The sequence below is a fragment of the Nannospalax galili genome, unplaced genomic scaffold (assembly GCF_000622305.1).
Source record: "Nannospalax galili isolate Female #2095 unplaced genomic scaffold, S.galili_v1.0 scaffold1282, whole genome shotgun sequence".
Taxonomy (NCBI): domain Eukaryota; kingdom Metazoa; phylum Chordata; class Mammalia; order Rodentia; family Spalacidae; genus Nannospalax; species Nannospalax galili.
Window position 1 is genome coordinate 2,354,169 of NW_008348795.1, and position 12,533 is coordinate 2,366,701.

The window sequence follows — 12,533 nt, forward strand, 5'->3', positions numbered from 1 at the left end:
ACAGATTTGTGTAATAACCCCAAAGCACAAGTCAGATATTGTTTTAAAGGATTAAAGTGAACTGCCTTGAAGGCCCTACAGCAAAGTGTAGAATGCATTTAGTGACATGGAACTTTCCCAATTACCTGAAATTCCAGACTATCCAAACAAGCTTACTCTGGCCAAATGGGTCCATTTCCTACTTGTGGCCTCCAAATTTCTCTTTTCACTAACCAGATTACTTCAAAATATTCCAATGTCTCACTTCATTTTTAACTGAACTTCATTTGGAGACCTGAACTTCAAAAATTCTTCAGTCAGGGAGCCCTGAAATGAAGCTTCCACACACCTGTTAATGATGTACATAGGTGTTAGGGGGATTGTGGTGAATGTAGAGTGACCAAGTCACCTTCTTGGACTAGGAATATGGAATGCACTTTTACACTCTTGTGTTCTGTAGGTTTCAGGAATTTGAGTCAAGGAGTATTGTAATAAACGAATCTATAATATTCTAGAATGATTATTAGAAACTAATTTATAAGACCAAGGAACTGAGAGAGGAAAGCGCTCTGATTTATGTTGTCAGGATAGCTTTGCACTGTAAGAGATGTGACTAAGTTGAGCAGAAATGTTTCTCAAGTCCTTAACAGAGAAAGCACATTTTAAAAATTTTATCAACTTTTGTCTTTTTGCTATTTTACTTTCTGGAATTTTAAATTTAATTTCTAACCTCCTTAAATATCAACCTTGAATTAAAGATGGATACTTTGACATTGATGTCTCAATGTAAAGCAAATGTTTTTCCTTAGCATTATGCATAATATTTTACTTATTTAAAGGTTTGTTTAATTTTAGCAATTAAAATAAAGTTTCATGTGAAAGGAGCAAACGCCAAGCCATGTGTAAAAGAATATTGTGAGACTTAAAAAAAAAATAGAGATTGATGGATTCTACACCAGCCTGTCTCTTCTTTCTTCTGTTGTAATAAATTAAATATTTTGTTAAAAGCAAATAAGTAACATGCAATAGCCAACTAAATATTGTGTAAGGCCATCCAGATCTGACAAGTGACAGTATAATGGCATTTTAGTTGATTTTGTAAAGATTATATTGCTGAGTGCTTTCAAAATTACCTAATGTACAAAATTCTAGACTTAGTAGACAAAGAGTAACAACACATTGAATTTAATGAAACAAATGAAACTCAGGGAGAGATTCTGTCTTATCTTGTTTCGTTTTGTTAAAAACCATGTATTGAATTTAATTTTTAGTAAAGCAAGCATTACATAATGCTTCAAAATTTTAAAATTCGGGGATAAAAGTTTACGTCCAAAAAAGATGAATGGAAAATTGTGCTTTCGGACTGCAGAGTTAGTTTTCGGACGGAGTTAAGAGTTTTCATGTCGCCATGGGATACGGAGATTTCATCTGGGTAGTGTATACGTGCGCAGTTCGTAGCCAGGTTCTGCAAAAATCTAAAACTGTGTGCTTCACTTCACATAGCAAAGGCACCTGTGTTATTCTCCCTTTTGAGCAAAAGTCATGATCCAGGTTTCCTGCTGAAGATGTATTTTCCGTGGCCGCATCGGTCGCACTGTGTTGAGCAGTAGGGGGAATCACGAGAGAAGGTGGAGGCCAATCCCTGCTGACGCTGGAACAAGTTGCTCTGTGGTTCATTTAAAGAAGCTCCGGATTGATCACAAGGGAAACCGAGCAGAACTGTGAAGCAGACGGACGGGAACAAAAGGCTTTTCTGGTGTGAGGAGAAATCAGTCGCTTCAGCTCCACAAGCAGATGCTGCTACTAGACTGACAAGTGGAGCCTACTCCTGCTGGAGAAAGGTAAAGTTTGCCGTTGGGACAGACGCACAGTTCGTACACTGTCTGTCGAGAGTTTGAGGAGCTGGCTGTAGAAGACGAGGAGCCTGTCGGTAGATTTCCTAGCCGGATGGTATCAGCATTTAGAAATATCTAAGGAGAAAAAAAAAAAAAAATCATCTCAATTTATTTCAGAACTTTGCAACAAGGTCTGTAACAGAGACACCTGGCCTAATTCTGTTGGCTTAGTTACCATCAGTTTTGAATAAATTACTATCCTGTGTATGGTCCAAATGTTCGGCAGCTGTCTTCTTTTTTGAGAGATGGTGCATTTGGAAAGCAAGCCCTTAACATCAAAAGTAGCATTGGACATTCTGCTGAAGGAGTCAACTCAGTTACCCAACCACCACGGAAAATTAATGTCTATGGCAGAGTCTTTCATTTTAGCTGTCTAGTCTTGCCTGAAGAATATACAGACAAGACAGCTGTGATGACTTTTTCGAGGGAGGGAACTATTAAATAAAAAATATGTTTCCCAGCCAGTCAAGAAAAACACTCATGAAAGAATGAGTAAAATAATTTCTAAAGCACCCAGAAAAGAATCACAGTCCGAAGGTCATATCAATTGGAAATTAACATAGCTAACAGATAATTCTACATAGCATCACATTTGAATTCTCTCTGAAATATTACTGTATTCAGCAGTGAAGTTGCTAACTCTTTAAATTTGGGGAATTACTTCACTTTTAATTTTTTATTGTGTTGATTTACTTGTGTATGTGGTGTGCCCATTTGCCTGACTGCGTATAGTAGAGATCAGAGGACAACCTGCAGGAGTTGCTTCTCCCTTCTGCCAGGAGGTCCTGGGGGTCCGATTCATCATCAGGCTTAGTGGCGAGTGCCTTTATGTACTAAACCATCTTACTCGCTCTTCACTTATTCTGAATCAGACACTTCCTTAACACAGGTAATGAATGTATGATTTTCATATTGTTGGGTATAAAGTTCTAAAGAAAGAAAATTTAGGTCATGGAGTCTCTCTTGCTGTTTCTTACTTTTATTTTTATGTAGCTGATTTTAGGTTTAAGAGCAGCTCTGATTTAATAGGAATTATTCCTTTTCCTCCTTCTTTGCCCTAATAATTTCTTTTTTTTTTTTTTTCCTTTTTGTCTTTTTGAGACAGGGTCTCCTTGTAGCCCCAGCTGTCCTGGAACTCACTATGTAGACCAGGCTGGCTTCAAAGTCACAAAGATCCGCCTGCCTCTGCCTCCCAAGTGCTGGGGTTAAAGGCATGCACCACCACGCCCGGTCCCTAATAATTTCTTAATAACACTTCTGCTATAGCTTTGCTGGCCTTCTAACTCCATTTTGTCCTCTCTGTTTCTAGTCTATATATATATATATCTGAGATGAACTTTCAAGACATGCAAGTTATGCCATGTCACTGCAGTTCTCAAAGCTCTCTAGTGGCTTTGAACGACTCCTGCATGAACCGGCTTATTCCCCTAACATCATCCTCTGCTGCTTTCCTCACTTGCATTCTTAGACTTTCCATGGGAAAACAAATGCACACGTCTTGGGGTGTTTGCTTCTTATTTCTTCACCCTGGGATATTTGTTTCACATATTTACAACTTGGAGTATATACTAACTAGGTTGTTGGAGAGAGATTTCTACTTTTCTACCAACTTCTTTTAATATACTTTAAATGTTTTTGAATTATAGGCAACTACATTAAATGGCAAATAAGGCAGAAAAAGGTATTCCTTATACTCCAAACTTATGTTTTGGGTTGGCTTAGCCCTATGTTTGTTCCAATCACTACTAAATGTCACCTCTTCAGAAAGAGATTACTAATCCCTCTGTTAAAATTACACTAATCCCTTAATCTGTTTTAACAGCCTTACTTTTCTCGGTAACACTAATGCTCTTATAATGTTGTGTTAAGCTTGTATTTGTTTACTCTGTGTTTTTACTACTTACAAGTAAGGCCCATGAGGGTAGACCTGTCTTTAGTTATGGCTTTGAAAAAGAACATGAAATTGAGTCGATGTGCTGAGAGCCATGCTGCCTTTCCTTTGCTTTAGATGTGTCCCTCTCTAGTAGGATACTAACGAACTATTCCCCAAAGTCAAGTGTAGTTCTCAACTCTCATCGAAGAAGCTTCTTCTTGCAAAAAATAGAGATTATTACAAACTTCCAAAACAGGTAAAATGCAAGAAATAAAAGACTGTGAAGTGATCAGCCCTAAGTGATACATCTACAATGTAACCCCTATACCTAAAGTTCAGGAACCATCTTGGAAGAGGGGGCTGAACGGTTTCAAGAGCCAGAGGGACAAGACATATTCTGCTAATTAATCCATTCTAGACTCAGTGGTGAAGTTACACCAATGTCATCCACACAGCATGGTTGATTAACAGTATCTATATCTGTGTAATGACAAAACTGGTTCACATGTCAATTTAAATGAAGAAAAATTCATGGGGCCCCTCTTCAAGAACAGCTATTGGTAATCAATGAATGCTTTGGAAGAGAGAATCAATTATTTCTATGGACTAGGTCCCTTCAAGGTTATCTGATCACAAGCAGGCATCCATAAACACATGTGCACAAGAGCACCATCAAACAGAGTCAGTGAATAATATATATATATATATATATATATATATATATATGTTTGTGTGCATAACAATAGTAGTCAAAGAAAAGGACAAGAAATTGTGATTATGGGAGACATTGGAGAAGTTGGTGGGGGAAAGGAAGGGGTGGGAATAGCACATATAATACTTAATCTATAAAATTCTCAAATATTCTTTAAAATGTTAATGAAAAGAAAGTATGATAGAAAACACTTTGGAAAGTGTCAACTAACTGTTCCATAGCTATTTCTTGATTAAGGAACAGGGAATCTGAAGAGGAAATGACTTCTAACATTTAAAGTTTTGTTTTTAATGTAGAAATAAATATATAAACTAAGGGAATGAATGTGGTCATGCACATTTTGATATGCATGTGAGGCTTTTATTTTTTCTTCTTCTTGCACTTTGCCCCATCTGTGGCTTTCATGTTGCGAAATGGTATGTCTTTCTGTTGAAAGAGCATGAGTGAATAGCTCCAGAGATCAGCTGTTTTATATAGTTGAGACCTTTAGACTGTAACTTCAGAATGTAGGTATATAGGTAGAAGTCTCATCCATGTGGTCAGCCCTGGAGAATCTGACCATGACAGTGCACAGGCTGCTTTTCATTGTGGGCACAGCAGGGGTCTCCAGCTCACACACCTATAGTGGTTGCTACAGGCAGTGCATGGCTTTAGTATAATAATTATTTTGCAAGTATTCTGAGATCCAAATGCTAGTTACACTAAACTAAATACCGGTTTTCTTAGTAAACTCATTCATAAGATCTATTAGAAAGAGGAAATGATATTTCTTTAGTTTGGGATAGAAAAATCAGCTATGAAGTTCAAAGAGCTCTTAGTTTTTGGTTCTAACACAACATTCCTGAGCTGTTCCAGGTTGCTATGGCATGCATGGTCTTGCCACCTCTTTCTCTTCTGCCAAGGCAGTTACTGTGCTGTTGTTCACATTCCAATTTCTGAAACCGATATGTCTGTTCTGTATTACCCTATAAACCACGCAGTCCATGTGCTCTAAAACTGATTCTTGTTATTGGAATCACATGCTGAGCTTTGAATCCACTGCTCATCATTCTTCATTCTAACAAAAATCCTGTTATCTTACCCTTAGCTACTGAAATCTGACCTATCACTCTTCTATAAAGTTTTAATCAATTTTAAGAATGAAAATTCTCATTCTCTCTAGGTGATATCCTGGTACAGGTGTTGCTGGGTGTTATTGTACCACAGATGCTGTTCTATCACTGTAATATTTTATTCTTAGTTACCACTCTTGTAGCCTTAAAGGTAGAATTTGAAATTCCTTGTAGAATGGTGTCTAACATTTATTGTTTACAGTCCAGACAAATTTCTACAGTTCAGAAAATATACAATTCCATTCTTCTGCATTTCAACACTATTTTTATGCCTGAGTATAATGTCTGCTACTGTGAGGTTGTTCACAGTCTATCCTGCTCTTGGTTTGTCTGGTTGTGCAAGGTGTGTTGATGGTCTATCCTGCTCTTGACTTGTCTGGTCTGTGTAGGAAAGATAAATACTTAACATTATTTCCCATTACTTCATGAGAAGATATGTTATTTTATTATAAGAAAATTTGTTTTACCTTCCTTTAAATTTATTTTATTAATATAAAATAAGTCAGAGATTAAAGTATCTGGTTATTAGTTGATGACATCATGAATCATGGGATTCTTCTGATACATTGAATAAATTACATAACTACTTACATGTATTATAGGACATTCAATAAAAATAAATTGCATGAAATGATAAGCATTATAAAAATAAATTCTTTTAAAAGGATGAAGGATATTTAACAAAGGTTTCTGTCCTGCCTTAATGGACAAAGTATTGTAGACTGCAATGTAATTGAAATAATTTCAGAAAGGATGTATGAGTGAATTTTTTAAATGTTGCAAAGCATACTTCTAAAGCACTTATGTTGTTCTATTGACAAGTTGTTACTATAGTCTTGTCAGTAAGTCTGTTTATATAAAGAATCAAGATATCTAGCTAAATTTATCTTGAAATAGCTAATGACCTAATTGCAGAGAGGTGAGGTTCTATTAATAAATCATATCATAATTACATCTGGAGAGGTGTGACTTGCACAAGCATCTCTCCCAGAGTTGCCTTCCACCTGTTTCTTCTCAACTTGATATTTCTGAGTTCATAACACAAAAACATAAACACATGAAAGAACACATGAAGAGAATGAATTGGTATGAATAACGGGTTTAAACCCTTAAAGGCTTTAGAGGTTGTAGTAAAAAATACAATACAGAATATGAATTATGTATAAGGATTTTAGAGTTAAAAATACAAACAGAACGCCAACATGTGCATACAGATTCCACAAAGAACAAATGAAAATCCTAGAAACAAACAAACAAAACCCTTAATCATCGTAATTAAAGCTTGATGTGTGGACTAAAAGGAAAGGACAGAAGCATGCGCAGGGCAGGGGGCTTGGGTTGTAAATTTGCTAGCAGAGGGAGGCTAAGGGAGAGAAAGATAGGAAATGAACCTGGGAGAGAGAAGATCAGAGATCTGGGAAGAAATGAAAAGAAAGAACATTCATTCAGTTTCCAAGAAAGATCATAGAAATAATTGGAGAGGTATTACCTGAAGAACTAAGAGTAAAATATTTCCAGAAATGGTAAACATGGAAATCAGCAAAATGCACTACAGTAATTGTAGTAAGTGTGGGGAATGAAATAATCATGTTTCTACCACATTACAGAGGATGGGAAAACATGGGCTATTTAAAGCAGACAGAAAAAAAAAAAAATGGATGATGTTGCCAGATGTTGAAAGGATATGCTTACAGTGGAAAAAAAATCATGGACAGTAAATATTAACCTACATATTCTTTCCAGGATATATAAATGAAAATAAATAGTAAACAAATGTTGCTTCTTTTTAAACAACTGTAGATTCGATTCATAGAGAAACAAACACCCAAAGCATTTTTGGAGGAACATTTTCTTTCTTTTTTCACTTATTTTTAATCAGATGGATGAACGTCTAAAAGTTGCACAGATTAATAGGTCATCATATGTTGTTCCACACATGTATATACTGTGTGATACTTAAATCAAGTTAAACATAGTTGCTCCCTCAAGGATTTGTTATTTTTTTATAGAAAAACTTAAAATTCTTTCTTCTAGCTTTTTGAAACGTCTACCTCATTGTTCGTCTCTACAGTTACCCTACTGTGCAACAGCCGTATATTGGAAATATGTGTTCCGCTATAACTATAATTTAACATGGGTTGCTTAATCACAGAGGAAATTCATGTTCCTCTGTAAGTATAATTTAGCATGAGTTGCTTAAGAACTTTTTGAAAGACACAAAGAGAATAAAAGAAAATATATTCATTTCATTCTTAATATTATCTTGGTATGTTTATACACCAACTTTGAAGCTGCAAGAGCTTATAGAGGTTCTTTTTAAAACCGATTTTTGAATCACAACATGAGCAAATGTTTTGCATCATAACATGAAGACAATGAATGTGTTCAGTAGACAAAACACGGCCCTTATTTAATACCATATTTAAGAAGTATAAAGATTTTCATAACTTGGAATTTCTCAGGAAGCATCTCTTCATGTCTTGGGAAACCTGATGCAGAGAAAGGAGAAGCATCTCCATCAGCAGCAGCAGAGGGCCAGTTCCGCCTGGGGACTCACCTCCCCCTCTGTAGACTGCAAGTGGAGCTCCTTTCTGCAGGTTGCCTTGAAATCACCTGCAGCAGCTCTCACCTGGACCCCTCGAGGAGCCTCCATTATCAAGGATCTGGTTGGTGATTCAAGCCTAAAGGTAAACAAAGAAATCTTTAACTTAAAATAGAAAACATAGAATGAACTGAAAGAAAGCATTAGTCAACCGTCAAAACTAAATTTAAAAAGCCAGCAGAAACCCAAATCCTTGCTACATCAAAGAAGGATTTTAAGCCATGATGATTTTTTATTACTTCATCTATTCTTTGGCTCATTTTAAAATCTTCTTTCATTCATATCAATTATTTACTCTCATGTATAATGATTTAATAACAATTTGTTATGCTATGTCTCTTTATCATACAAAGTAGGTCATAATAACTTTACATACTTAAATCTTTTATATATTATCAATATTAATGACAGAACTTTAATAAATTGGCATAATTTAGAATGCACATATTCCTCAATAAAGTGCTCCAACTCTGTGAATATGAACACTTTAATGAAAGTCATCAATACTGTGAAGACCCGAAGCCATACTGGCTTTGGTTTCTTTTCTCAGAAACCATAAGTTTCCCCTGCCCTAGACTACAGACTATGGATAAGACAAGCCCACGTATGCCCCCTTAACCCCAGGAGACCACCCTCACTCTCTAGAACTAACTACTCTTTTTCGCTTCTATAAACTGCTTGATCGCTTGACTGAAAGGACAAACTGTGTTGACCCCATTTTGACTAGCTGTTTCAGACAAGCCTGAACATGCCCAGGCATGTTGTAATCTCACATACCACCCGCACCCCAGGAGGCTATAGATCAAGCAAGCTCAGGCATATAACAGCCTTATAAGGTAGAAACAGAGACTTCTGGCCCCACAGATAACAGTTAGCACATTCCACAGTACTGAGGATAGCACCCACCAATGAGAGACCTCCAAGGATACATCTCTAGCAGCCAATCAATTCAAAAGTGTGTTGGCACATGTGGGCTCTTTGGACCAATCAAGATGTAACTCTGTTATTCTTTGTCTGGAACCTATAAAAAGCTTTCACCCCCTACAATTGGGGCTCTCAGCACAGATCCATTGCATTGGTGATGTCTGAGAGCCCGAGCTTAAGCCCAAATAAAGACTCTTTGTTCTTGCATGCCCTCTGGATTCTGTGGTTATTCTTGGGGGTCCGTTCGCTGGGCACAACATTTGGGGGCTCGTCTGGGATCCCCAAGACCACCCCCCCATGGGAACCCAGAGCGCTAAGTCTGCCTGATCTGATTGGTGAGTGTCTCTTGTCTTTGTGTCTTTTGTATTTGCGCGCATCTGGTTTTTGGGCCCAGTTTGAGATTGCCTGTTGGAGGTCTAGGCAGACACCCTGGAAGGCCCCAGGCCGTGGGACTTGGGAGCCATCCCAGACCCACCTGGTGGGAATTGGATCTCCTTCATAAATTTGGAAGGATGGAGCAGGTCTCGCCCGCCAGGTGGCGAGAGGCCATTGTCCTATTTTCAGTTTAAGGCACCAACGAACCATGTGTTGTTTTTCCGTGTGTTTGTGCTTTTTGTTGTGTTTGTGACTCTTACTACGTTAGAAAAGATGGGACAGAACCAATTAATTCCTGTTAGCCTTTTCCAGGATCACTTCTCGGAGTTCAAAGCCCAACCTGATAGCTGGGTTCAAGAGTAAAGAAAGGGAAGCTTTTCATGTTTTGCAGGAATGAATGGCCGACCTTTGGGGCCAGTTGGCCTGAAGAAGGGAAGTTTGACCTGCCCACCATCTACAGAGTAAAGGATATAATTTATGGCTGTCCAGGCCACCATGATTAGGTCCCTTACATCACGACTTAGCAGGTTATGGTGGAGGAGCCTCCAAAATGGTTAAAGCCATTCCTTCCTCCTCCCCCCACCAGCCCAAAGCCAACTGTCCTCACCCTGCACGAGGATGAGTGGCAGAGAACTGAAACTAAACCCTCTGCCCCTCTCTACCCTCTCATGCAAAGAGGCACAGGGGAAGAACTGCTTGAGCCACCCTCCTATCAGCCTGTCCCACAAGCAGAGCCTCAGAACACCCTGGGGGAGGTGGAGGCAGCACCACCCCAGAAGGCAGAATAACACCCTCCCCAGATATGGAGGAGGGTCCAAAGGGGGCAGCCACGGCTGGTGGCAGACTCCTCTGTCCTCCCCCTCTGGGCTGTGCGGTCGCTCACTGAAGCAGGGTACCAACAGATGCAGTATTGGTCATTTGCAACTAGCGGCCTCTACAACTGAAAGCTACAAACAGCTAAATTCTCTAAAAAGCCCCAAGGTCTAATTGATTTGCTAGAATCTGTTCTGTTTACCCACCAGCCCACTTGGGATGATATTCAGCAGCTTTTGCAGGTCCTGTTCACCACTGAAGAAAGAAACCGGATCCTGATTGAAGCCTGCAAGCTGGTCCCTGTGGTGGATGGGAATCCCACCACCAATCAGACCCTGATAGGTGAAGCCTTTCCCCTGGTTAGGCAGAATCGGGACTTCAATTGGCTGAAGGTAAGAAGAGGCTCCGGGTTTACCACCAGAGTCTAATGGGGGGTCTCTGGGCAGCTGCAAGGCATCCCACCAATTTGGCCAAGATTAGTGGTATCCAGCAAGGGAGAGCAAAATCACCCACAGCATTCCAAGAAAGGATCCTTGAGGCCTTCCGTACCTATACTCCAATGGACCTGGAACCACCCGAGAATAAGAATGCAGTGATCCTGGTGTTCGTGAACCAGTCAGCACCTGATATTAGGTGCAAATTGCAGAAATTGGACAGACTGGCAAATAAAACCCTTCCAGAGCTTCTGACAGTGGCTGAGAAAGTCTACAATCATTGAGAGAGTCCTGAGGACAAGCAGGCCCAGGTTGCCGCCGCTGCCAGAACCAAGCAGACCTGCGACTTTGCCAAGATTATCCTGGCTATGTTGACCAGGTCCCCAGATGAAAGAGAACGCCAGCTGCGATGCCTATGTGCTGAACAAGGTAGGAGATGGGCAGAAGGGCAACCAAAATTGTTAAAAATCCAGTGCCCTATTGTAAGGAAATGGGCCATTGGAAGAAGAAATATCCAGGAAGACCGGCCGGGCAGGAGAAGGTCTGTGAAGGAACACAAGTCCTGGAGCTTGGGGAATGAAGTGAATAGGGAGGACAGGGTTTGGATCCGCTTCCTGAGCCCAGGATAACTCTCAGAGTGGTAGGGACACCTGTGAGTTTCCATGTAGACACAGGTGCTCAACATTCAGTGTTAACAGAGACCCTAGGGAAATTGTCAAACAAAAGGTCTTGGGTACAGGGAGCAACTGGCATGAACCAATATTCATGGACCACCCAAAGGAAAGTGGACTTAGGCATGGGCCGGGTGTCCACTCCTTCCTAGTCATGCCAGATTGCCACTACCCACTCTTAGACTTGCTTACCAAAATTGGAGCCAACATCCATTTTTCACCTAATGGGTTTCATTTAGTAGATAAAGGAGGCCACCCCATTTAGGTACTGACCTTGCAACTGGAAGACGAGTATCAACTGCACCAAAAACTGGACCCACAGCCAATGGAGGAGATTTCTCTTTGGCTATGGGAATTTCCCCTGGCCTGGGCCGAGACTAGAGGGATGGGGCTGGCAGCTCGCCGGCCACCCATCTGGGTGGAGCTGAAACCAGGAGCCCTTCTGGCATGGGTGAAGCAGTATCCATGTCCCATGAAGCCAGATCAGGGATTACCCCACACATCTGGAGGCTAAGAGACCAGGGCATCCTAGTACCCTGCAGGTCTGCATGGAATACACCTCTCCTCCCAGTAAAGAAGCCAAACTCAAATGATTACCTGCCAGTATAGGATCTGAGAGAAGTAAATAAGCGGGTCATGGATATCCATCCCACAGTACCTAATACCTATACCCTCCTGAGCTCCTTGCTGCCCTCCAGGAGCTGGTATACTGTACTAGATTTAAAAGACACCTTCTTTAGCCTGCCCTTAGCCAAGTACAGTCAGCCATTCTTTGCCTTCGAATGGCAAGATATAGAGGTCGGTTTCAACGGACAGCTGACCTGGACTCTCCTGCCTCAGGGATTCAAGAACTCGCCCACTCTCTTTGATGAAGCACTTCATGAAGATTTGGGTGAGTACAGCCTGGAACACCCCCAGCTCACCCTATTGCAGTATGTAGATGACATCCTGATAGCTGCTGATGACACTCTACTATGTCAGCAAGGAACTAGGGATTTGCTGGAGACTCTGGGCAGGCTAGGATATTGGGCATCCACTAAGAAGGCACAAATGTGTCATTGAGAAGTGATTTATCTAGGGTACATTCTAAAGGAAGGACAAAGATGGCTCAGAGATGCCAGGAAAGCAACAGCGCTGAAAATT

At 40.2% G+C, this 12,533-nt stretch overlaps 1 protein-coding gene across 3 annotated transcripts in view; it reads right to left on the reverse strand.

The window, feature by feature from the left end:
- Window positions 1-1,183: 1,183 nt before the first annotated feature.
- Window positions 1,184-12,533, reverse strand: part of Sgcz (sarcoglycan zeta) — a 468,968-nt gene continuing 457,618 nt past the window's right edge. Inside the window, exons 6-7 of one of the 3 annotated variants that reach the window (XM_008846074.1) lie at window positions 8,129-8,252; window positions 1,184-1,949 (exon numbers count right to left, since the gene is read on the reverse strand). In XM_008846074.1, coding sequence (XP_008844296.1) covers window positions 1,758-1,949; window positions 8,129-8,252 — 316 coding nt within the window. In that variant the 3' untranslated portion in view covers window positions 1,184-1,757. The remainder of the gene's footprint in view (window positions 1,950-8,128; window positions 8,253-12,533) is intronic. The other 2 variants (XM_008846075.1, XM_017801339.1) reach the window with 2 other exon arrangements.